Here is a 26,199-nt window from a genome sequence, read left to right on the forward strand (position 1 = left end):
ACACAGGCTGAGACACTTGGTTTCCCAGCCTCACTTGCAGTGACGTGGCTAGTTTGGGGTCAATAAGGAGACTTTGCCAGTAGGCTTCCAGGAAAGTTTTTTCCTCGCTAGTGAGGTTGGTCGAGGGAAGGGGTGTGGGAAGGGAACCTTGCTCCCTTCCTTTTGCCTTCAGATACAGTTGTGTGAAGAGGTGATGCCTGGCACTGTGGCAGCCATCTTGCTACATAAGACAATATGCCAACCCACTGGGGGTGGCCGAGCAGGATGTAGAGAGCTCAGGTCCTTGATGGGGTCACTAAGTTGCTGAGCCAGCCTGAAACCACCATCCATTTTGCCACCATTTATTTTGTTTCTTGCGGCCAAGGGAATCTTCATTGATGCACTCCCTAAATTTCCAATGAGAAACCCAGTAAAAAAGAAAGACCTCATTGGGGACAGCAGCTGCAAGCCCAGCCTTTCGCTGGCACCGAAACATGTGCAGTATTTATTGATTGCCTGCTATGTGCCAGGCTCTGTGTTAAGTGCTGGGGATAAAATGACACACACAGTCTCTGCCTTCCTGAAGTTCTCAGTTTAGAGACGGAGTCAGAGGCTAAACAAGTACTTCTGTATTTATGTTTGAGGAGCAGAAGGGTCAGGGTCAAGGCAGGTTAGGGTCATGGGTTAGGAAAGGGTCTCCTAAGCTTGTAATAGTTACATTTTTAGGGTTTCTGGACCTGATCCCAACATTGGGGGGTTCCCCCTGTGAGAAGTAAAGGAGATGATTCATTTTCAGAAATATCAAATAAAAGCTGTGCTGTCTAATTAACAATAGATTTACAACCTATTGGAAATATGTACGCACCTCCTCCACCACCACAATGGACTCCCAAACTCTTAGACACTTCACTTCCTGGTTCTTCCCCTCTCCACTTTGCGGGCTTTGCAATGGGCATGCAATGGGCATGCGCCAAAGAACAAAGGGAGAAGGGACTGAAAGTCTCTGCATCACCTCAGGGAATGTACATTTATTCCAATCAGTCTACTGTTTGCCTTATATGGGCATAGGCAACTTCCGGGTCAGGCTGTAACCTCTGTAGTACTCAGCCAATGAGGAACCAGGGGAGGGACTTGCGTGCTAGGAGATAAATCGTCTGCTGTAACTGCCCCGAGTGTGCCTGTCCGTCAGATACTCCCTCTTGCAAGAACGTTGATTAAAGCCTCGCTTCACTGTGCTCTGAATCTCCACATCCCTCCTTTGATTGGGTTGATGGGCTTCTTTCTAGCAGCCCAACACCAAGCAATTCTCAGACACCAACTCAATTCTGACACTCTACCCAGAGGTAGCATCAGATTCTCCAGGTGAAGGGTGCAGTTCTACGAGATTACCACCTCCATACCCCACTTCAGACACCAGCTGCAAGCCCCAAACTGCTACCTGTGCTCCTGACCGACTGGCTACACATCGGAGGTTCCAAAGACCTCTTCCTTAGATTTGGTTAATTTGCTAGAGTGGCTCACAGAACTCAGGGAAACAGTTATTTACATTGATCAGTTTATTAAAGGATATGATAAAGGACAGGAATCAACAGCCAGACAAAGAGATACACAGGGCAAGCTCCCAAACAAAGGAACTTCTGTCCCTGTGGATCTTGGAGTCCAGCTTAGTGGTACGTGGGAGCACTCTGGTTCACCAAGAGTGGAAGCCCTCCCAAAATGGACCAAAGCGCTGTTCCCTTGGGTTTTCATGGAGGCTTCATTATATAATTATGATTGACTAAGTCACTGGCCATTGGCTGATTCAACCTCCAGTCCTTCCCCCTCCTGGAGATGGGGGGGGGGGCGGATATGGGTCTGAAAGTTCCAGATCCCCCATTTGCAGGTTTGACCCTCCAGGCAACCAGCCCCGCCTTTGGGGGCATCCAAAAGTCACCTTCATTAATAGCAAGAAATGGGTATTTTGCTTTTATGGCTCTGAATCATTTTCAGAAACCGTGGATCAAGACCAGATATATCTGCAAAACATATTTTGGTCATCTGAATGACCAAATATATATTTCCTATAAATCACTGAAGCGGACGGCACAGGGCAAAAAGTGGTATTTCAAGCAGAGCAACCTCTGGGGCAAAGCCCTGGAGGCCAAATCCAGCATCTGGTGAAGAAAAAGCCTTGTGTTAATCAAGTAGCAGGGGTGAAAGTGCAGGAGGGGGTGGTCAGAGGCCAAGAGGCCAAACCATAAGGCTTTGAAAATCACAGTGAGGATTCAGGAAGATTTCTGAAGGGCAAAGGGCAGCCACGGAAGGGTTTAAAGAGAAAAGGACCCAGTCTGAGCTGTTTTAAGATGAAGACCCTGGGGACGCCTTAGCGAGCTCGGTCAGTTAAGTGTCTGACTTCAGCTCAGGTCACGATCTCACGGTTCATGAGTTTGAGCCCTGCATTGGGGTCTCTGCTGTCGGTGTGGAGCCCGCTTGGGACCCTGCCTCCTTCTCTCTCTACCCCACCCCCACTTGCACACGCTCTCTCTCAAAAGTAAACATTAAAAAACAAAAAAAGACAAAGACCCTGGGAGCTGCATGGGGGTGGCCTGGAGAAGCAAGTGGACGTAGGAAGGCCCCTCGCTTGCCTAGAGGGTGTGCAAACCACAGTGGTAGATCAGCAGGGGTCTCTCCCAGCCCAGGAGCCACAGCGGCTTGGTTGTGCAAATACAAGTGGAGTCTTCTGCACTGAGAAGGAGACAGGAAGTCCCACTTTCAGGGTCCAGTCTTTAGTCACAGCAGGACAGGATGGCCCTGCCTACCAGGAAGTCCTACCCAAAAAATCCTGTGCAAAGCAGGTCACACCTGTGTGGCTGCCCGAACAGTCCTTGGGCCCCCGCCCAGAGAGATGACTGGACTGGGGCCAGTGGCCTGGAAGAGAAAGGAAGGGAAGGAGACAACCTCAGAGGTTACCCTGAATGTGACATGCTGAATGTGACATGACTCACGCTTTTCTAGCGCTAGCTCACGCTATTCAGAAATTAGCCGGGTTCCCTCCACTTGCAAAAGGAGAATAAAAAAATGTTCACCCACCCTTGGGAGAGACAAGACATGCAACAACCCAGCTTTTTCAGGGAAGAAGACGTTCCCTCCCACTACAGAAAGAAAACGGGAGTTTTGCCAATTTTTATGGAAGAGTAAAGGAGTATTCTCTCCTTTGGAGGAAAGCTGGAATTTCACTCTTAACATGACAAAAATTGGGTGAGAATTCCTGTCCGATTTCTATACATTAAAAAAAAAGGGTGGGGGGGAATTTACTAATTTTGTAAACCAACAAGTAAACCTGGAGGAAGAGAACTCAGACCGTCTCCTCTCCCTGATTAAAACATAAAAGGGGAGACCGGGTGGCTCAGTCGGTTAAGCATCCGACTTTGGCTCAGGTCATGATCTCACAGTTCATGGGTTTGAGCCCCGCGACAGGCTCTGGGCTGACAGCGCAGAGCCTGGAGTTTGCTTCGGTTTCTGTCTCTCTCTCTTTCTCTCAAAAAGTGAGTCAACGTTAAAAAAAAATTTTTTTTTTAAATACAAAAGCAAACAAACAAAAACCATGAAAAGTTCCACCCCTATTCCAGAAGGACACTGGGGCACCACTCACCTGGTGAGCCTTGTTTGGGCTAGGGTCCTCCAGCGGGACTTTGAGGGGCAGAGGCAGTGGCGTCTGCACTGGGGTTACACTCTGCATCTTCTTTTCCAGTGGGGGAACCACAGGTGGCAAAGAGGGGGGATGCTTCTTTTTCTTCAGAGAGTCTCCTGGAAAGAGGAGGAGAAACAGAAACACGCGATTGGCTGTACCAACATACTAACCCAGCCAATGAGCAGGGAAGCGAGGCTGAGAGGCGGAGCCTTACTCTGATTGGCTGATATGGAGGTGGAGGCGGGATGAATGACCTGTGACTGCGCTGACTGGTTCAGCCAGGTCTCCAGCGGGTCTCTTCCTAGGGACCCTCCCAGATGGCCCCTCACTTACCCCTAAAGCTGCACAGGCAGCAGATGCACAGGTAGAGAAGCGCTGCCAGGAGCGCCAGGCCCAGTAGGGAACCCAGGACGATGCCAGCAATGGCCCCTGGGCTCAGGGTGGGGCCTGGAAGACCAGAGAGGATAATCAGAAGCAGGAAGAACTAGAGCTGGAGCCAAGTTTCCTAAGCTCCCTGCTCCAACTCTTTTATAGGACCCAAGAACCTTGATTCATTGTGCATTTACTGAGTAACTGTGGTGTGCCTGGCACTCTACTGGTAACGATCCATTGGTGAGCAAACCCAGATACCTATTCTCATGGGGATTCATTTTCAGGGAAATCAGAAATGAAGGCACAAATTAATATCCTAATTATGGGTTATGCTATGACAAAAACTAAATGTGCTATGACAGAAATAATGTGCTATCATAGATATAGAGTCAATCTTCTGCAAAGACTCTTATTTCCAAGTAAGGTCACATTCACAGGTACTGAGGGTTAAGATGTCAATATAGCTTTCTGGGGGAGACACAATTCAACCAATCAAGTCAAGATGAGATCATGAGGATGGGCCCGGACCCAACCGGACTAGTGTCCTTACAAGAAGAAGACAGAGGTGTGCACAGGGAGGCGGAGGCTGTGGAAAACTGGAGGCAGAGACCAGGGCGCTGCAGCTACAAGCCAAGGAACTCCAAGGATTCAATCCAAGGACTAATGGCCATTATCAGAAGCTGGAAGAGGCCAGAAAAGCATCTACCCAGAGTCCCAGAGGGAGCACGGCCCTCATTTCCATTAGAAGGAGGACTGCCGAGTTGTGAGAGAGTATCTTTCTATTGGTCCAAGCCACCCGGTTCATGGTACTTTGTTAAAGGAGCCCCAGAAAATGGATACAAGCAGAGAAGGGGGATAAACGAAACAGACTGAGGGTAGCAGCCCAGGAGAAGCCTCCAGCAGCCCCAACTCACGGGCCTGGTAGACTTGGCTTTGTGATGGGGTCCCTGGCTGGCCCCCCAGGGTGGGCAGGATACGGAAGGCCCAGGTCTCAGGGTTCCGATGAGGAAGGGGCACCACAGCTGACCGCTCCTGAGGCTCCAGGGTGAGCAGGGTGATCCAGTCCCTGTAGGTGGTGGCTCTACCCAGGTTGGGGCCTTCTGTTCGTGCCTGGACCTCAAAACCACTGATCAGGGCCCCGCGTTCCACATCCCAAGTCAGCACTGCTGCATCCCGGGTTCTCTGCAGCCTCCACGAGGAGATGGAAGGTCCTGGGGGAATTAAGGTGGGGGCTGGATTTGTGGGTCCTAGATGGGAGAGGGAAGGGGGCTGTGGACCTGGACCCATAGGTCCTGGGGTAGAGGGTCTGGAGATCCAGACTTCTAGGCCTACAAGAGGAAGGGGACTGAGGGCTTGAACTCTTGGATCTGATGGAGAAGGGGCTGGGGACCGGGTTTGAGGGAAGAGAGGACTTCTGGGTTCTGGGAAAGGAATGGACTCACCAATGAGGGTGATCTGGTTGCCCCCGGCACCCAGCGCCCCGCTGCACAACACGGAGTAATTTCCCAGGTCCCAATCCAGGCTGAAGTTGCTAATGAGGAGCCTGCGCCCATCTGGGCTGAGCCGCAGGCGACCCCCTCCTCCTGGGGCCACGGGCCGCCCTTCCCGGGCCCAAGATGCTCTGGATGGTGGAGGACAGCCAGTGACCTCCAGCGCCACCTCTGCCTCCCCCGACCGTGTTTCCTCCACTGCAGGACGCAGCAGCACCTCCCGAGGGGCCTCTGCAGGTAGAAGAAACCGGGCCGAGTCCAGACCTGACCCTGGAGTCAAAGACCAAGTCCTGCCCGCTTTGGTGAAGCAAAGAGCTGTGAAACCCCAACACGTCAGCCAAATGAGGAAGCACTGCCCATGTCTCAGTCCATCATCACCTGATCTCCTTAGCAAGGACTTATTAGATACATACTATGGCCCAGGTGCTGGACTGAGGAACTCATATTATTCTCAACCATTTATTGCTCTGGACACGTAGGAAGATGTCAGCCCTCTTCCTGGGTCCAGGAAAGAAACTGTGGCCCCTTCCCCTGCTTGAGGTATTGGTGCTTCTGTAGGTTTGAAGACAAAGGAAATCTCTTTTCCTGGAGTTAGAAGTCCACCTTTCTCATTTCCTAAAGGAGCTAAAATGTATACCCCTTCCCCGGGAAACAGGAAAGAAACCCCACCAGCTCTCACCCGGGGTAACCGTGCAGGTGCGCGTGGTCACCAGGTGGCGAGCGAGGCAGGTGACGGGGACGCCGCTGAGCCGGGGGTGAGCGGGGACAGCCGCCTGGAGCGCAGAGGGCGCCGGCCCTGCGCGGACGCCTTCAGGGAGACCCTGGAACTGCAGGGAGGCCGCGGGGACCCCGCCGGGCCACGAGCAGCGGAAGCGGAGGCTGCGGTCCCCTGGACCGCCTTCCACTGAGCACTGTGGGGACCCCGGAGGCAGATCTGTGGAGCAGAGGGAGAGAACAGGGGCTCGGCCTCTCTCCCCTCGCCCCTCCAGCCCCTCATCTCCGCGCGTTCACGCCCACCCCTCTTCACCTGGACCCGTCCCCTAGGCGTCCCTTTTCCCAGAAACTTCCGGGCTGAGTGGGCAGCGGCAGCCCCACTGACTGCCCCTCTCTCCTAGAAAAACATCTTTGCACGGATTTCTTTCCTTGCAAACATACCCCCCCCCCTTCCTTTCTAGTCCTATCCCTTCCACCAAGTTACTGGGAGCCATCAACCAGACATCAATGCCCCTACGGATGCGACACCCCTCCCCCCGACCTCTTCTAAGATAACTCGGCCCTTTCTAGAATGGCCCAGCCCCCTTCTCTTATGACTCCTCCCCTTTCCCCAGGTAATTTTTAAAAAATATTTATTTATTTTGAGAGAGAGAGCATGAGCGGAGGTAGGGGAAAGAGAGAGGGAGTCTCCCAAGCAGGTTCTGCGCTGTCAGCACGAGCCCAAGGTGGGGCTCGATCTCACTAACTGTGAGATCATGACGTCAGTTGAAATGAAGAGTCGGTAGCTCATTGACTGAACCACCCAGGGGCCCTCAGGTAATTTATTTGCTGATCCCACTCAACAGGCCCAAGCAACTGAAACTCCGTCCCTTTCCGGCCTCCACTCTTCACCATTTGATCCTCCTCTTAATTTGTTGAGATTGCTCCTGGCCCGGGAATCTGGCCCCCTCCCCTCTCGTGACCTTCCTCACCCAGTCGAGCAAGTCCCGCCGGCCCTCGTTGGCCCCGCCGCTTATCCCGGGCATCCCCGCCCCTTTTACGGGGAGTCTCCTCCCTCCCTTGCTGGCCCCGCCCCTCTGCTGCGGCCCCGCCCCCTCGGCGAAGCCCGCTCGGTCCCGCCCGGGCCCGCTCACCTGCCACGGTGAGGTTGAGCAGAGAACGGCGGCGGCGGCCCGTGCGCGGGTTCGCGGCGAGGCAGGCGTAGGCGCCGGCGTGGCCCGGCCCGACCGCGGGCAGCAGGAGACGCGGGCCGGCGGGCACGGCGGCCTCCGTCGGGTCGGCCAGGCTCCACGCGATGTCGGCGGGCGGCCGCGAGGCGGCGGAGCAGCGCAGGGTCACGTTACTGCCCTTGGTGACATAGAGGGCGGGGGTGGCGTCGCGGTCCGAGGAGACCTTGATGACCGGAGGATCCGGGCCGTCTGGGTGGGGGAAGGGGTCGCAACCGGGAGAGTTGGGGTCACCCGGGACTCCGCCACGACCCGCGAGGACTGGACCTCCAACAACCCCCTCCTCTCCAGGGAGTCGGGACCCCGAGCGCCCAGATCCTAGCCCCCGACCGGAGGCATACCCCGACTCACAGAAGACACTGACGTCGGCCGCAGCCTCCGCGTGGCCGAAGGGGCTGCGGACGCGACAAGTGTACCGGGCGTGGTCGCTGCGCACAGGGTGCCCGATGAGCAGCTGGTCGCCCTCTGTGCGGATGCGCGGTGGCTCCGCTCCCTCAGGGTCCGCTGCCTCCAGGGTGCGTCCGTCCCGGCTCCAGCTCAGCTCCCCGCGACCCGGCCCCCACCCTCTGCAGCGCAGCCGGAGTTCGGCCGCCCCCTCCTCTATCTCCGGGGCCTCGGGCTGCACAGACAGCTGGGGCAGGGGCTCTGGGAGAAGGGGAATGGGCTCAGGACCCGGTCCCTGGCCCCCTCGTCCCCCAGATCCAGGACTGCAGGCCCCGGCCTTCACTCCTCACACCCAGGACTTCAGGGCCCCAAGCCCAGGATTCCTCCTTCTCAGGGACCCACTAAGTCCCCCAGCGCCCCCCCCCCCCGCCCTCCCTTCCCCCACCCCCTCTTCTCCCAGAGACCCGTGATTCCAAGCCCCCAGGAGTCTTGATCCCCAGGCCCAACTTCTCTCAAGAACCCGTCTTGGCCCCCAGCCCCTATTATCCTTCCTCCCTCTAGCCTAGAAGTCCTCTCTCCCCTGTCCAGGAACCCCTTCCTCAGGGGAGAAAACAGGTCAGACAGCAGTGATCTGCCCAAAGGTCTGGCAGAGCAGACCCTGCGGCCTGCACTCTGGACCTCAGTGCCCACTTACCATATACACCCACCATGAACTCCCGAATCTGCCGGGAGACCCCAGCCCGAATGACCTCAGCAGTGTAGACCCCAGCATCCTCTAGCTGGGCAGAGGCAAGTTCCAGGCCCCCCTGGGCCTGGTCGAATCGTAAGCGGTCCCGGTGAGCAGGATCCAAGCTGATCAGGGGGGCCCCCGGCCCCAGGCCTCCAGCTGCCAGCACCTTGGAGCCTCGGCGCCAGACCACCAGAGGCGCAGGAGGGCCAAGGCTGGGAACTGGAACCAGAGGGAGCTGGATGGTGGTCCCCACTAGCACCGACAGAGGCCTCCCCACCTGCTGGGGGAAGCTTTCCACTGGGTGGGCTACTGCAGTTACTTTGGATTCGGGCTTCTGGGCAGATATTTTAAGATCCTGATCCTTAGGGGAGAATTGTGAACGTGGGGTCTCAACTTCAGTCTCCAGGGCCTGAGCAGAAATGTTTGAAGCTGGGGTCTTAACCGAGGATGGCTCTGAGTTTTCGGCAGGAACTTGAGAACCCAAGATATCAGAAAATACTTCGGAACCAGGGACCTCAGGGAAGGTAGGAGGATCCGGGCTCAACTTTTGGCCCTCAGCAGAAACGTTTGACCTAGGCACGTCGTTAAAATTTGAGGCCTCAGGAAACCGTGTGGAATGAGGGATAGCAGCAGTGGTTTTTGAACCTGGAGACTGCTCTGGAAATTTCCAGTCGGGGGGTTTGATGGAGGAGACTTTCGAACCTGGGCCCCGGAAAGAGCTTTCTGAGTCCAAGGAGAAATTGGTTTGCTGAACTCCAGAAGAGGCTCTGTGGGTGACGACCCCTGCTCCGGAGGCTGCAAGAAGAGGAGGGGAGGGCGTTGGGGAGCTGCCAAGAGGGCGGGCTGGTGGGGAAGGGGCTGCGCAGGGGACTTACCCAGGAGCAGGAAGAGCAGCAGAGCCCGTGAGGTGTCCATGGTGCTGGCCGCACCTGTGGGGACACTGCAGCGAGACTCCAGGACCTGCACCTGTGCCTCCCAGGTCGACAAGTCCGACAGGACTGGTAGCTTCCTGGGCGGGGAAGGAAGCCAGACCCAGAGGGAGGTGCCCCCACCCCCAATCTAGTGGCAGAGCCAGCCACCCCCACCCCACTGGTCCTCGTCAGCTGGTCCCATCTGACTCTGCACTCCCCACATGCGAGGTGAAGATGGCGAGAAAGGAGTCCCAGTGGAAACGTGGTGGTAGCAAACCCGTGGGGGAAGGCAGCCAGGAAGACTTCTTGGAGGAGGGTGAGGTGACCCTTCAGAGAGTCCCACCTCTGATGGCCTTGGCCTCCGTTCGGGCTTCCTCCTCCTCAGCTTCCGGCTTCGAGTCCACTCTGTCCTGCCTGCAGCACCTGCATTTGACCCTGCTCCTGCTCTGCTCCATCTCCTCCCATGGCTCCCTGCTGCCCTCAGAACCAAGTCTCAATTGGCTCCCTCCCACCCAGTCCCTCTCCAGAGACCCAGAGCTGCATCTCCGTGCCCCCCAGGGCCTCAAGTGCCCTGCATCCCCCTAAACTCAGCGTCTTCCCTCCAACACAACCCCCTTCCTGGGCTCTCCATCTCAAGTGCCGTTGCACCATCTACCCAGAGGCTGTGGGGCGTCTTCCCTCCTCTCTCCCCATCCCCTCCTGCTCTGCCCCCTGAATCTCTGTCACAGCCTTTCCTCTGGGTTCCCACTGGCCAGACCGTAGCACAGGCCCTATCTGCTCTCTCTGCCTCCCCCCTCCAGCCTCCAAATCTCCACCAGTGCCAGTCCCTGGATCCTCACATGGCCCCTCTTTCTGCCCCTGCCCCTCCCACAGCTCCCCTGTGCCCTCAGGAGACATCCAAGGACCCTTCCAGACCCTGAGTGGCCCAGACCCACCCACTCCAGCCACACCCTCCACCCTCTCACTCTTTGAATACCTTGGCATTCTCATGCCCCATCTCTCCCCTCCCAGATTTGTGGGCACTCTTCTCTACCTGGAATGTTCTGCTCACTCCCTGCCCCCCCCCCAACAACTTGTCCTGCAGCCTCACCTGATTAAGAATCATAATAATAATTACCACTTCTCCCGTGCCAGGAACCATGCGAAATGCTTCCCAGGCATTATCTGGCCAAACACTTCCAAACACCCTGTGAGCTGGGTGTCATTATCCTCGTGTTACAGGCTAGGAGACTATGGCTCAGAGAGGTCAAGGGACCTGGAGGAGGTTGCACAGCCAGAGAGAGGAGTTGGGCTTTGGCTCAGGATGGCCAGACTGCTCACTCCTTCAGAAAGCTACCACCCCATGGGGCATCTGGGTGGCTCAGTCGGTTAAGTATCCAACTTCGGTTCAGGTCATGATTTCACAATTCGTGGGTTCGAGCCCTGCATCAGGCTCTGTGCTGACAGCTCAGAGCCTGGAGCCTGCTTCAGATTCTGTATCTCCCTCTCTGTCCCTCCCCCACTCATGCTCCATCTCTCAAAAATAAAAAAAATAACATAAATAAATAAATAAATAAATAACATAAAAAAAAAAAAAAAACACACAATGAAAACAGAAAGAAAGCAAGCTACAACCCCATGCTGGGCTCAGGATCTCTGCTCAGCATCCAGTCCCCTGAGCTCACCCAGGGAGTTCTCACCATGCTGATGGTAATGACAAGGGTAATAATACATAGTGAGCATTTTCTGTGCGTTAGGTGTGGTTCTGGAGGTGCTACATTAATTCCCTCAAAACCTCATGGGGGAAGTTTTGTAACTTAAAGATGCCAGCAAATTCCTCCCTTACGGAGTCTATGTCCCCTCCCCGTGGATCCAGGTAGACTCTTACTACCAGACCAAGAGACTACAGCAGAAGTGATCCCGTGCCAGTGTCTGCATGGAGGCCCAGAGACGGGCATAACCCACCTCACGGGTCGTAGAACACTCCCTCCTGGAAGCCAGCCACCATGCCGTGAAGAAGCTCGAGCAGCCCACGGGAAGGAATCATGGCCCCTGGTCGACAGCCAGCTCAAGCCAACAACCCCAGCCAGCCAGCATGCAGGCCAGGTGACTGAGCCATCTCGGACATGTATCCCCGGGCCCCGTTTGAGACCCCAGCTGACGCCGCGTGGAGGAGAGGCGAGCTCTCCTGCCAAGCCCTGCCCAGCTTTCAGATGTATGGGCAAACTAATGATTGGTGGTTTAAGTCAGCGAGTTTTGGGGTGTCTCGTTATGCCACATCAACCAACCAGAACACGGGTATTATTACTAACGCCACCTGAGGGAGGAGGAAATTGGCGTTCGGAGAGTAGGAACTTGCCAGGGCCTCAGGATCCAAACCCCAAGCCCTTAACCACTACACTAAGTTCTTACTATTTTGATCAGCCGGATGAGGAAACCGGAACTCAGAGATGCAAGGTAACTCACTCAAGATCCCACAGCTGGGAAAGTTGAGGGAGGATCTAAAATCACTGAGTCTGGGGGCGCCTGGGGGGGCTCAGTCGGTTGAGCATCTGACTCCTGATTTCGGCTCAGGTCACGATCTCACGGTTCGTGGGATTGAGCCCCGCGTCGGGCTCCGTGCTGACAGCGCAGAGCCCGCTTGGGATTCTCTCCCTCCCTCTCTGCCCCTCCTCCGGGCACGTGCACACGCGCTCTCTCTCAAAAATAAATAAATACACTTTAAAAAAATAAAATAATAAAATCAGAGTGTGACTCCAGGCCCCGGCTCCTCATCCCCACCTTACATGTTTTCTGTGTCCCCAACCAGAACCAGAACTTCCAGGCTTGCTGTCTCCTGTTCCCCAAGTCTCCACGGGCCCCTGGCACCTGCGAGTTCCCAGCAAAAGCTCTGCAGCGTGACACCCCCTCACTGATCTTCATCTTTCAGGAATTCAACTAGGATGCCATCTACCGGAAGTCTCCGACCCCACATTCCAGGTCAGACGCCCCAGGTGGGCTCCTCAGTGTGTGGTGTCACCTCTGCTTACAGCTGGCTCTGCCCACGTCCATCCCAACCCCCCCCCCCAACATGGAAGCTTCTCAGGGACTGGATGTGACTCACCTGGGTCCCCGGCGTCACCCAGCACAGGGCCTGGCACACGGGAGACTTAAGTAAATGTTTGTTGAATGAATCAAAGAACAGGTCTCCACGGAATGAGTTAACAGAGACGGTCGTCGGGAGGGTCATAGTTTTATTGCTGAGTGTCAGGGAAGGGGCTCAAATCCGCCCAATCTCCCTCAGCTTGGCCACCAGGTCCTCCGTGGTCTCCACCTTGACGCCGGCCGTGCGCTGGGGCGGGTCCTCCACACTAACCACGGAGAGCTTGGAGGTAAGGTCCACACCCAGGTCTCCGGGCTTGATGACCTCAATCTTCTTTTTCTTGGCTTTCTGCACATGGGCAGTGACAGTTCACAGGGCTGCTGAAGCCCTGCCCAGCCTCCCACAGCCTCCCACCCACGAGTGCCATGTCTGCAGAAGCAATCCCGTCGCCCGAACTTTTCTGGACCCCGCTAGCCAGACAGACGTGACCTACTGGGAAGCCCTTCTGCTGAGGGTCCCTGTTTAGTTAGCTGTCTTGAGAAGCCCTTCACGGGCTGAAATGGACTCGCAAACTCAACCTTCTAGCTTAATGAGTCCGGCCCATCTGACCCACGGAACCCACCCTTCTGAGACGACCCACTGAACTCTCCCTGGTGGCTGAGATGATCCACTGAACCCTTCCTATTGGCTGAGATGATGCCCTTCCTATTGGCTGAGATGGCACACTAAACTCTCCCTATTGGCTAAAATGACCCAATGAACCCATCCTACAAGCCAAGATGAACAGTAAACTCTTTCTTTCCGCAGGGTGATGATCCCTTCCTTCGTACAAGAAGTCCCTGGGCGTGCAATGCACTCATGCATCCTTGGGCCCTCGGTGACCCATCTGCTAAGTGCTCACCATGATGTTGGGCAACGTGGCATAGCGAGGTTCGTTGAGCCGCAGGTCGGCGGTCACCACGGCAGGCAGCTTCAGGCGCAGGGTCTCCAGGCCCCCGTCAATCTCCCGCTCCACTTTCACCTTGTCCCCTTCCAGTGTCACCTGGGAGGCGAATGTGCCCTGGGGAGATGGGAGGGTGGGTGAGGTTAATTCACGGCAGGCACAGAGCGACGTGAGCACATGCACAGGTGGGCGAATGAATGAGAGAACAGAAGAGAGTCCTGCAAGGTAACCTTTAGACATCAAGTTCACAAACAGGAAGATGCCACAGAAAGGGAACCTCAAAAATCTGTACTTTCACTGGCAGCCAACGTGTAGGTCTTAATGACCTGAACCTGCCAGTTAGGTTCCGACCTATTATTAACCTTCCTTAATAATGATGAACACGTATTGCGTGTAAACAACTTCCACGCACTAAGTCATCAGGCCCTCAGGAACTCTATACGGGAAACGCTATTATCCCCACTTTACAGATGAGGAAAATTGAGGCAGGGCGAGGCTCAAAAATGTGCTGTCACCCAAGAGCTGGCAGTCTGGCTCTAAGCTCCATGTCATGCTCCCACTACCCACCATTCTGTCCCCAGGAGTTCCCTTCGAGGCCCCTCTGCTGGAGTAAGAACAGACTCATGTGCTCACCCTGACCCTGGAAACATCTGCTGGGACCCCATCTTCTTTGCTCAGTGCCCACGCCCACACTCTCGCCAACGCCCCTCTGTGCCTCAGTCCTGAATCAACATTTCCTGATGTACCTACACCCTCTCTGTCTAATCGGCCCGTTGTCTCCATTCGCTCACTCACTGGACAAACCTTTCAAGTCTTAGCCGGGATGTTCCGTCACCCCTAGTCTCATCCGAACACCCCATGAGCCAGCCCTGGGGATACACAGTGAACATGACCAACAAGGCCTGGGCTTTCGGGGGCATTTATCCTGGCCGGGAAGACTGTTGGTAACCAAGTGACCGGTAACCAAGTAATAACGGTAATCAAGCGGACTCATGCGTATTCTGAGCATGTGAAATGTGGCTCGTGTGATTGAGGGATGGAATTTTTCATCTTACTTTATTTTTTTTTTAAGTTTGTTCGTTCGCTTGTTTGTTTGTTTGTTTGTTTAGAGAGCATGTGCGTGCATGCATGCAAGCAGGGGAGGGACAGAGAGAGGAGGAGAGAATCCCTAGCAGGTTGTCAGTGCAGAGCTGGATGCCGGGCTCGATCCTACGAACCGACAGAGATTAGCACCACCCCTGCGCAAGGATGACACACAAATTCGTGAAGGGCTCCGTATGTTTGATGTAAATTTTAAAAAATAAAAAATAAAATTAAAAAGGAAAAAAAATGTGCAGTTTATTGTAAACCACTTACATCTCAACAAAGCTATTTAAAAAAATACTCAATGCGATCACTGGAAAACTTTGAAGTGTGTTTGGGACAACCTGGGTGTGTGAATCTACGTTTTCAACTGTGGATTTTAGGAATCTAAATTAAGTATTTCTGATGAAAATTCAGCATCTGAATGGAGATGTGCTGTAGATATAAAATCCACCCTGGAGGGGTGCCTGGGTGGTTCAGTCGAGTACTCATCTGACTCTTGATTTCAGCTCAGGTCATAATCTCGTGGTCTGTGAGTTTGAGCCCCATGTTGGGGTCTGTGCTGACAGCAGGGAGCCTGCTTGGGATTCTCTCGCTCTTCCTCTCTCTCTGTCCCTCCTCCACTCTCACTCTCTCTCAAAATATAACTAAACTTAAAAAATAATAAAATAAAATAAAATAAAATAAAATAAAATAAATAATTTAAAATAATTTAAAATAAAATAAAATAAAATAAAATAAAATAAAAATCCACACTGGATTCTGAAGACGTCATACAAAAAGAAAAAAGAATATGACAGAGCTCAGGAGTTTTTATATTGATTATATGTTGAGATGATAATATTTTAGATGTGTTAGGTTAAATAAAATATTATTGCAATTCATTTTGCCGGATTCTTTTTACTTTTTTAATCTGGCTGTGAAAAATTCTAAATTACCTAGGTGACTCGTGTCTCTACTGGACTGGCAGAGGTGGGGAGTGGGGAATCTGGAACTGAGGAGGGGACATGAGGATTTCATACAGGGTGGGTAAGGAAGGCCTCTCTAAAGAGGTAATAACTGAGCACAGACCTAAAGGAGAGAGTGGGAAAGGCATGAGGCAATCTGAGGGATTGTTCTGGGTTGAGCAAGTGCAAAGGCCCTGAGGCAGGGATGACGTTGGTGTGTGGTTGGAGAGTGACAGGGCTGAAGACAGAGCACCAAAGGCCTGGACGAGGCCTGGCGTCCTGGCTGTACACTTCTCCTGCCTCTCAGCAGGAGTAGCCATCCTTGCACATGCCTTCCTCCAGAAAGGCAGGGACAAGGGTGGCCCTGTTCTGAGCCCCCAGGTCTAGCCCGCAGAAGGTACTCCTCACTTCAGCCTCACCTGTGGCCAGTCTAGAAATCCAGCGGTCATCTGCCCCGTCTGGTTACAGTCATCATCGATGGCCTGAGTGGAGAAAGAGAGAAGACTGTATGACAGTGGGTCTTTTCACGCACCGTTTGGGCCTTTGTCTAGATGGGGATCAGCAAACATTTTCTCAATATCATGCGGTCTCAGTCACAGCGATGCAACTCGGCCACGGTGGTACACAAGCAGCCATAGATAGAAATGTGCCTGTATAAAGCAACAAGCGTGGTGGTTGTTTATAAAGCTTTATAAAATCAGCGGTGACCACGGGCCATAGTTTGCTGACTCCTGGCCTAGAATGATCCTATCCCTTCACTTGGGCCTGGTGAGAGGCAGTCACCTGTCCAGGGGCACACAAGGACATCTGGCATCCCCAGTGCCAAATCTTTGCCCCCTGTATAATTCACAGAAGCCTCCCTTGAGCCAGGACCTGGGCCAGCTGCACTGGGGAACTGAGTGAGTAGGAACTATCCCCTGACCCTAGTGATTGGTTCAGGGATTGGTACTTGACTCAAGCTGGACCAATGAAGAGTCAGCTCTGGAAGTGTTCCTGAAGCTCTTGGGAAAGAGGCTCTTTTGTTTCTGCTGAGGTTGCTGGGCTCCTGAGATATGGGCCTGGAGGTGCAGAAGGTAAAAACAAGACAGAGGAGCGGAGCCTAGAGCTGACATGTGAACCTGGATCAAGCCATGCCTGAAGCTTGAATTATATGAGCTAACAGGTTCACTTTTTGGCTTCTGCCAGTTTGATTCTGACCCTGCCACCTATAATAAAGACTGTCCTGACCAGTTTATCCTGCATCTTCCCAGTTGGAGGCCCTGGTCCCAGAAACTGTCCCTGACAACCAGGACAGGCAGGACATGAGTCTGAGACCCACCAGAGAATGGAGGGGGCATCAAGAGGCCATGATGCCAGCACCAGTGTCCTGGGGCGCTGGTGAGAGACCTGGGTCCCCAGAGCCCTGAGCCTACCCAGACCGTGCCTTTTTGGCCTGTTCTCTGGTTAGGCCCCCTGCCTCAGCTTACTGACTTGTACTGATTCCTTTGCTGTTTGTCATCTCTCGTTTTCCACTGTCTGACTTGGGCAGGACACCCCACAACCTATATAGACTCATCAGCCTCCGCCTCTCCCCAGGGACCGATCCAGCCTGCTGGGATCCCTGTCTTTTCCCACCAGGGCCCTGGCTCTACCTCTGAGTCTCCTGTGCGATCCCAGTGCCCTGTCTGATCTCTCAGTCTCTCACATTCTTTCTCAGCCTTCGTCCCTAAGCCCCCCCCCCAGATCTCTCCCCTCCCACTACTGTCTTCTGGGTCTCTTCTGAAGATCCTCTGCCCCTCCCTGGGTGAGGCCACAATGTCTATCTCAAATGGGAGGGTGTGGGCAGGCTACCCAAAGGAAGGCTGTCGTTTGCCTGGCCTCCAGAGGGAACAGCTGAGCCAGACTCACACCCACCTCAGGTGGTAGGTAGCGTTCTAGCTCAATGTTAGCCCCCAAGCTCCTCCCCAAGCCCCTGGCCTCCAGTCTCTCCCCTTCCAGCCTATTCCTCACAGCCTCAGTTCTCCCACAACTTTCCTCTCTGTCCCTCCCAGCCAGACCCCAGCACCACCTTCACCTCCTCTCCGCCTCCCCTCACTCCCTGCAGCTCAAGCGCTGCCCCTCCAGCCACAGGTCTCTCTGCTCTGTCCCATCAAGCCTCTCTTTCCCCCACCCAGACCATCGCCACAGCCCCCAGGGCTCCCACTTTACCCCATAGGACCCGTCACCCTGCCCACCCTGCTCAAACTCTCCACCCAGCCTGGGTCCCCTGAAGCCTCAGCTCCTGCCCACCCCGCCGCCAGTCCTGAGCAGGGATGGGGACGGGGGGGGGGGGGGGGGGGGGATGGGCACACTTACCTGCTTGCCCAGCAGCACCAGGTCTACCTTCTCCTTCTCTGCCAGCTTGGCCAGGACCCGGGCCACCTGCAGGGGACCCAGGCGATCTGCCTCTGCAGCTGGCACCTCCACGTGGATGCCTCGGTCTGCGCCCATGGCCAGAGCAGTGCGGATGGTCTCCTGCCAGCAGAAGGGACTCGGCTTGGCTTGTAGCCCCGAGGGGTACCCAGGAGCCTGGTCCCGTCCCTCCTCCCTCAGACCCGGGCCTCAGGGTCCCAGCACCCTCTCCCACCTGGCACTGGGCAGGCCCACAGCTGACAGCGATGACCTCTTTCACCAGCTTTTTCTCCTTGAGCCGCACGGCCTCCTCCATGGCGATCTCACAGAAAGGGTTCATGGAGTGCTTCACGCCATCTGTGACCACGCCCGTCTTGTCAGGCTTTACCCGGATCTGCCCAACCAGGAAGGGAAGGGCCAGGGTCAGGGGATCGGGGAAGGCAAGGGCCGGATGGGGACGACACGGAAAGGGGCAGGGCCTTGCCCAGGGTCCCACAGGCAGGTGGAGGGTCACCTTCTCATTGTGTCATTCAGACATGTGCTAAGCACCGGGGACCTCTGACATCTTGTCACTGCTCTGTTCCTTGGGCCTGAAAGCATGTTTCGCCAATGTCTGTTTACCATAACCCACGGTGAGAAATGCATCTTCGATACTCAGGAGTGTATTACAAATATGTAACATATACCTGCATATAAATACGAATGCCACCAGAATGTGAGGTTTGCTGAACAATACTTACCCTTACTTTGCACACCATACCCTGACGTTTCCTTTTCATTTTTTTAAGGCTTTAATTTATATTTGAGAGAGAGAGGGAGAGAGACAGCGTGTGAGTCGGGCAGGGGAAGAGAGAGAGGAAGACACAGAATCCGAAGCGGGCTCCGGGCTCTGAGCTGTCAGCACAAGCCTGACATGAGGCTCGAACTCACGAACCACGAGATCATGACCTAAGCCAAAGTCGGACGTTTAACTGACTGAGCCACCCAGGCGCCCCTGTGCTGTACTTATATAGATTTGCTATCGATCTTCTCTCCCTTAGAATGTCAAGTCCCTGAGGACAGGGATTTCTGTCAGCTCTGTTCACGACTGTACTCACAGGCCTAGCGTAGCACCTGGCATATTGTAGGTTCCTGCACAAAAAAGAACTTGGCAGATGCACGTGTGAGAACCTGCATTAAAACCACTCAAACACTTGTAGGGGCGCCTGGGTGGCTCAGTCGGTTAAGTGTCCGACTTCGGCTCAAGTCGTAATCTCACAGTTCGTGAGTTCGAGCTACGCGTGGGGCTCCGTGCTGACAGCTCGGAGCCTGGAGCCTGCTTTGGATTCTGTGTCTCCCTCTCTCTCTGCCCTTTCCCCTCTCACGAAGTGTCTCTCTTTCTCTCGAAAATGAATAAACATTAAAAAAAAAAAAGAACTGCTCAAACACTTGTAAACAGCATAGACACTAAAACACAAAAGGGGCAACTGGGTGGCTCAGTCAGTTAAGCGTCCAGCCTCGGCTCAGGTCATGTCATGATTTGTGAGTTCGAGCCCCACGTCGGGCTCTGTTGTGACAGCTCAGAGCCCAGAGCCTGCTTCGGATTCTGTGTCTCCCTCTCCCTCCCCCTCTCCTTCTCAGTCTCTCTCTCTCAAAAATAAATAAAAACATGAAAAAAATAAAAAATAAAACACAAAAGCCCTCTTGTTACAAAAATAAAATCCAAGACATAGGTCTCCCCTTTAAACAGGAAAGCAGCCCCCCGCAGTAAGAGGCTGGCTGACGGGCCAGGGGGCTGGTGGAGGGCCCCGAGCCCACTCTCGCTCTGGCAAGACTCCGGGCACCAAGCTGCCCACGCCCAAGCAGAAGGGGATGAGAGCCCTCTGGCACCGGCACCAGGGAAAGGTGCCCGCTCATCTTCTCCACGGAAGACCTTTCAAGCCAGAGATTTGAAGCTTCGAAAACACTGTTGAGTTCAATTATCTAAGTCAGGAAACAATGGATGGTCTCAAAATTCAGTGCCGGTCTTTTTTTTTTTTTCAAATGATTTTAAATAATGAGGTTTTATCAGTCAAAGGAGATGAGTCAGGACGTGTGTCTCTTAAAGATGCAAACTATTAACGTTCAACAGAAACAGCCATGACCCCGGCAGGCATCAACTGCCCCGAGGGCTTTATTACGTGCATGAACTCATGTAACTGTCCTGACAGCCTAGGAGGTTAGTTACTGCCATTCCCATCCCTTGTACAGATGGGCCAACTGAGGCACAGAGAGGCCAAGGGCCTTGCCCAGGATGACACCACAAGGAAGTAGAGCCTCACTCCAAGTCTGACTTGGGAATCGTGAGACTCTCCAGGCTGCCAGATGGGCCCTCGAGAGGTAGGAGAGCCGGTCCTACTATCCGTGGCCCACGACACAGGAGCAGGTGTTCGTAAAGTGACTTCTGAAAGCCGTCCCTGAACTCTTGACACAGCTCAAGGACTTCTCTGTGATTCAGGACGGCCAAGGCCAGGGAGAGATGCCCACAACCGACGGTCAAGGTGGTGGTCAGGGCTGAGACCCTTCTACGGGAGATCGCGTCTGGGGCAGGCAAAGAGGACCAACATCCTCACGGAGGTGACAGGTGTGACCTGAAGGAAGAGGAGGTGCCAGCCGTCCCAAGCGCAGAAGGAACAAGGGTAAGGGGAAAAGGCCGTGTCCTCCCAGAACCGAGGAACACAGGCTGGTTGAGGTAAGGCCCAGAGATGGAAACAGGTTTTCTGGGGCCTGAAGTTTCTATCCTTTGGAGGATCTGCTTTAAGAAAATGCAGCTGGGGCACCTGGGTGGCTCAGCTGGTTGAGTGTCCGATTTCGGCTCAGGTCATGATCTCACGGTTCATGAGTTTGAGCCCCACGTCGGGCTCTGTGCTGACAGCTCAGAGCCTGGAGCCTGCTTTCAATTCTGTGTCTCCCTCTCTCTCTCTCTGCTCCTCCTCCACGTGTGCTCTGCCTCTCTCTCTGTCTCTCTCTCTCTCTCGGTCTCTCTCAAAAATAAGTAAATATTTAAAAAAATAAAAAATAGGGGTGCCTGGGTGGCTCGGACAGTTAAGTGTCCGACTTCAGCTAAGGTCATGATCTCACAGAGCGTGGGTTCAGCCTTGGGCTCTGTGCTGACAGCTCAAAGCCCGGAGCCCGCTTCGGATTCTGTGTCTCCCTCTCTCTCTGCCCCTCCTCCACTCGTACTCTGTGTGTCTCTCTCTCTCAAAAATAAATAAACATTAAAAAAAATTTTTTTAAGAATAAAATAAAATATGGCACAAAAACAGACACATAGACCAATGGAATAGAATAGAAACCCCAGAACTAGACCCACAAACGTATGGCCAACTACTCTTTGACAAAGCAGGAAAGAACATCCAATGGAAAAAAGACAGTCTCTTTAACAAATGGTGCTGGGAGAACTGGACAGCAACATGCAGAAGGTTGAAACTAGACCACTTTCTCACACCATTGACAAAAATAAACTCAAAATGGATAAAGGACCTGAATGTGAGACAGGAAACCATCCAAACCCTAGAGGAGAAAACAGGAAAAGACCTCTCTGACCTTAGCCGTAGCAATCTCTTACTCGACACATCCACAAAGGCAAAGGAATTAAAAGCAAAAATGAATTACTGGGACCTTATGAAGATAAAAAGCTTCTGCACAGCAAAGGAAACAACCAACAAAACTAAAAGGCAACCAACGGGATGGGAAAAGATATTTGCAAATGACATATCGGACAAAGGGCTAGTATCCAAAATCTATAAAGAGCTCACCAAACTCCACACCCGAAAAACAAATAATCCAGTAAAGAAATGGGCAGAAAACATGAATAGACACTTCTCTAAAGAAGACATCCGGGGGCGCCTGGGTGGCGCAGTCGGTTAAGCGTCCGACTTCAGCCAGGTCACCATCTCGCAGTCCGTGAGTTCGAGCCCCGTGTCGGGCTCTGGGCTGATGGCTCAGAGCCTGGAGCTTGTTTCCGATTCTGTGTCTCCCTCTCTCTCTGCCCCTCCCCCGTTCATGCTCTGTCTCTCTCTGTCCCCAAAAAAATAAATAAACGTTGAAAAAAAAAAATTAAAAAAAAAAAAAAAGACATCCGGATGGCCAACAGGCACATGAAAAGATGCTCAACATCGCTCCTCATCAGGGAAATACAAATCAAAACCACACTCAGATATCACCTCACGCCAGTCAGAGTGGCCAAAATGAACAAATCAGGAGACTATAGATGCTGGACAGGACGTGGAGAAACGGGAACCCTCTTGCACTGTTGGTGGGAATGCAAACTGGTGCAGCCGCTCTGGAAAACAGTGTGGAGGTTCCTCAGAAAATTAAAAATAGACCTACCCTATGACCCAGCAGTAGCACTGCTAGGAATTTACCCAAGGGATACAGGAGTACGGATGCATAGGGGCACTTGTACCCCAATGTTTATAGCAGCACTCTCAACAATAGCCAAATCATGGAAAGAGCCTAAATGTCCGTCAACTGATGAATGGATAAAGAAATTGTGGTTTGTATACACAATGGAGTACTACAGGGCAATGAGAAAGAACGAAATATGGCCCTTTGTAGCAACGTGGATGGAACTGGAGAGTGTGATGCTAAGTGAAATAAGCCATACAGAGAAAGACAGATACCATATGGTTTCACTCTTATGTGGATCCTGAGAAACTTAACAGAAACCCATGGGGGAGGGGAAAAAAAAAAACAAAAAGAGAGGTTAGAGTGGGAGAGAGCCAAAGCATAAGAGACTCTTAAAAACTGAGAACAAACTGAGGGTTGATGGGGGGTGGGAGGGAGGGGAGGGTGGGTGATAGGTATTGAGGAGGGCACCTTTTGGGATGAGCACTGGGTGTTGTATGGAAACCAATTTGACAATAAATTTCATATATTGAAAAAAAAGAATAAAATAAAATAAAATAAAAATAAGAAAAATAAAAATAAATAAATAAATAGAAAATGCATACCAAATCACGAATGCAAAATCGACTCGGCCTCTCCCCGGGCCTTGAAAGAAACTCTGAAGGGTACAGCCTCATGGGCCAGAACTGAGTGTCGCTGGTTGCCTATTGAGTAATACCCTAAACACACAATCACAGACGTGCACACGGACACACACTGAGCACGGCATCTGTTTCTGAACAAATGACTAAGTAAACTTGCATTACTAGTACTATCAATAATAACAATACTCACTGCGTGCCAGCCAACACTTGTTTTTGAGAGAGAGAGAGAGAGAGAGAGCAAGTGGGGAGAGGGGCAGAGATGGGGAGACACAGAATCCAAAGCAGGCTCCAAGCTGTCGGCACAGAGCCCAAGGCGGGGCTCGAACTCACAAACCGTGAGATTATGACCTGAGCTGAGGTTGGACGCTCAACCGACGGAGCCACCCTGGCGCCCCATAGCCAGGCACTACTCTAAGAGCTTATCCGATCTTCACCGCCACCCAATTCAGGAGGTACTCTTGTTATCCCCATTGTAGGGTGGAGGAAAATAAGGCTCAGAGTGGTTACGCAGCTCCCCAAGGTCACATAGTAGGAAGCTGACCCAGGCAGCTGGCCTGGAGTTGGCTCTGAACCGTTCTTGTGAGGGAACCAATGACTAAGACAGCAGTAACTACATCAGACAGACCCTCCTCCCCACCCTGGAGCTGGAATTCTGGAAGGAGAGACAGACACTAAAGAGAGCAATCAGTAAATGAGAGGAGATTACAAAGAGACAAGAGTATGGGTGAAATTACGGCCAGGGAGGGGACGGGAACAATGGGGGTTGCAACTTTAAGTCAGGATCCAGGGCAGGCCTCCCAGAGAAGGTGACAAGTGAGGCAAGAGTGGACCGAAGTGCATGCACCCTGAGGAGCCACCAGTGGGGGGAGGGGACATCCGGGTGGACAGAGGATCCCAATCCAGTGTGGGAGCAGAGTGCAGAGAGGCAAGCCCAGAGTGCAGAGAGGCTGCAGGAGTGTCCAAGGACACAACAAGGAGCATGAGAGGGTTGGGACAGGGGATACCAGCGAATCACTAAATGCCGATGCGATTGACAGATCAGCGTTAAGCAGGACAAGGGAGGTACAAGTAGGGCTGGAGAGGGAAGGGTATCCAAGCAGAAGGCCCAGCGGGGACAAGGGCCCAAGCCAAGAAGGGGCCCTGTCTGTCAGGAAAGATTAGGTGGGAGCTATGGAAGCACAAGGGGTAAGGGAGGAACAGGGCACCGTGGACGGCAGAACAGCGGCCAAGGCCGGACCACGAAGGGTCTCAAACACTGAGGGGCTGGGACTTTGTCCTGAGGGTGCTGGGGAGCCTCGGGGCAGCTCCCGGTGCAGGAAGAGCTGTGAGGCTGGGAGAGGATGGACCAGAGGGACAGGACAGCAGCTGACACCCCCTCTTTGTTCTCTCATTCGGCACACACCCACGTCAGTCCCCGTGCTGGATGCGGCTGCGACCCAAAGCCCATGAAACTGGAGCCTGCCGGGTCGGGGAGACAGATACGACCTAGGCATCTCAGGCCATGGAGACCAGGACTGGGGCAGAAGGAGACCCAGGGGGCGACGGAGCCCGAAGGAACAGTTACAGGTCGGAGGAAACCAGGAGGGCAGGTCCCAGAACCTTGAGCAACATCCCTGCCATTTGCTGTCATCGGGCCTCCCAGCTGCTGAGTGAAAAGGGGAGGAGGAGAGACCAGAGCGGGACTTGCCTGCACTTGTGATTCTGACTCTGGCTGCCTGGAGCGGGTGACCTGGCAGGTAACAGAACCTCCACGGTTCTCAGTTTCCTCACCTGTCTAACGGGACTGATAATACCTAGCGGCTTTTTTTTTTTTAATTGTTTTTTTTCAACGTTTATTTATTTTTGGGACAGAGAGAGACAGAGCATGAATGGGGGAGAGGGCAGAGAGAGAAGGAGACACAGAATCGGAAACAGGCTCCAGGCTCTGAGCCATCAGCCCAGTGCCTGACGCGGGGCTCGAACTCACGGACCGCGAGATCGTGACCTGGCTGAAGTCAGACGCTTAACCGACTGCGCCACCCAGGTTTGAAAGCACTGAATGGGTTAATCTCTGCCAAGGACTTGGAGCCCTGCTCCTCCGTAGTAATCGTAGTAATCGCTCACTACACATGGGCAGTTATGATCACTGAAGCTTCCACGCCAAGCCCAGCTGCCGGGACCTCCTGCCCACCCCACCCCCCAAACTGGCAGGGGCCCTGGTTTCATGCATCCTGAGGCCTCTGGCAAGCTAGGCCCTATGCTGGGCAATGCTGGAGACGCAGAGGTGGAACCCCAGTCTGATGGTGGGGACACACGTGGATGGGCAGTCACCACCTTCAGTCTGCTTTAAGCCAAGTAATAGGAGACACGGGCCTGCGAGACTGCGTCTGATTCACCTCTGTCCAGACCAGCTTCTCTCTGGGGGCAAGCCAGGCCCTCAGAGACGCTGCCCCCAGCCCCCTCATGGAGAATGTGAGTCATTCCACCAGCTCAGTCCGACGGGATTCCGTCTCCAGCAAACACTTCACCCTCCCTTCCCAGCAGGACCTCCTCACTCACCCTGTGGCTACGTAGGGTAAAAGACAGTTTCTGGGTTCCCACAGCGCCCGGTATTGGAATAATCAACGGAGTGTGCAAAGCAGCCTAAAGGTTAAAGTGCGGCTTGTGTGCAAAGCATTTAGTTGGGTTGAGAAGTCAGACAGACCTGGAGCGGAAATCTCAGCTCTATCCCATCCTAGCTGAGTGACCTCTCTGTGCCTCAGTTTCTCCATGTGTTAATAAATAGGGGCCATGACACCTCCAGCAGGTAAGAAATAGAGAAGGTGACTCGCACTGCACCCTATGAAGACAGCGAATCCAGACTCGAGAAAAGGGAACGGGGTCATGACCCCAGAGGGGCCTGGTCTGAATGAAGAGAGATCTGAGGTCTGAACCTCACAGTCCTTGATCTTTGCCCTCTGGTGTACTTTGACGTTTGGGGGGAGAGCGGGAGAGATCAGAGGTACGAGAAGACCTCCCATACAGTGACCCCGGAAGCACACGGCCGCGGGATTCGGGGAGGTGGGGGGGGGGGGGCGGTCACCTTCACAGCGAAGTCGATGACCCTCTTAACAGCCACGAGCGCACGCAGCTCCGCCATCTTCCTGCCTCTGCCACCTGCCGGGGTCAGTGAGCTCGCTGGGCGCCCAGATCGAGACTTCTCGTTCCGCCCCCGCACCCCGCCCCTCTCTGCGCCTGCGCTCCACGCAGCCAGCCAGTCAACCGCTATGGTGCCCGCCTCCGCCCCAACAGAGGACCAACCGGAGGCCCGGAAGGGAGGCAGGTGTGG

The 26,199-nt window shown here is 53.8% G+C and overlaps 2 protein-coding genes and 1 pseudogene across 2 annotated transcripts; 1 reads left to right on the plus strand and 2 right to left on the minus strand.

Moving 5' to 3' along the window:
• Window positions 1–442: 442 nt before the first annotated feature.
• VSIG10L (V-set and immunoglobulin domain containing 10 like) lies at window positions 443–9,986 on the minus strand. Its single transcript, XM_086690585.1, has 10 exons — window positions 9,441–9,986; window positions 8,530–9,360; window positions 7,803–8,096; window positions 7,359–7,643; window positions 6,191–6,445; window positions 5,464–5,742; window positions 4,936–5,232; window positions 3,983–4,096; window positions 3,611–3,765; window positions 443–2,886 (listed from the first exon to the last, which is right to left on the minus strand). The coding sequence occupies exons 1-10, from the start codon at window positions 9,478–9,480 to the stop codon at window positions 2,815–2,817; spliced, it is 2,622 nt and encodes an 873-aa protein (XP_086546711.1). The 5' UTR covers window positions 9,481–9,986; the 3' UTR covers window positions 443–2,814.
• Window positions 9,987–12,671: 2,685 nt separating this feature from the next.
• On the minus strand, window positions 12,672–26,113 carry ETFB (electron transfer flavoprotein subunit beta). Its single transcript, XM_086690587.1, has 6 exons — window positions 25,954–26,113; window positions 18,116–18,274; window positions 17,845–18,003; window positions 15,930–15,992; window positions 13,439–13,597; window positions 12,672–12,885 (listed from the first exon to the last, which is right to left on the minus strand). Exons 1-6 carry the CDS (start codon window positions 26,008–26,010, stop codon window positions 12,715–12,717), a joined length of 768 nt encoding a protein of 255 aa, XP_086546713.1. The 5' UTR covers window positions 26,011–26,113; the 3' UTR covers window positions 12,672–12,714.
• Window positions 14,668–14,763, plus strand: LOC147573775 (U6 spliceosomal RNA; annotated as a pseudogene).
• Window positions 26,114–26,199: the final 86 nt, after the last annotated feature.

The sequence above is a fragment of the Puma concolor genome, chromosome E2, assembly GCF_028749965.1.
Source record: "Puma concolor isolate L17-30 chromosome E2, mPumCon1.1.hap2, whole genome shotgun sequence".
Lineage (NCBI taxonomy): Eukaryota > Metazoa > Chordata > Mammalia > Carnivora > Felidae > Puma > Puma concolor.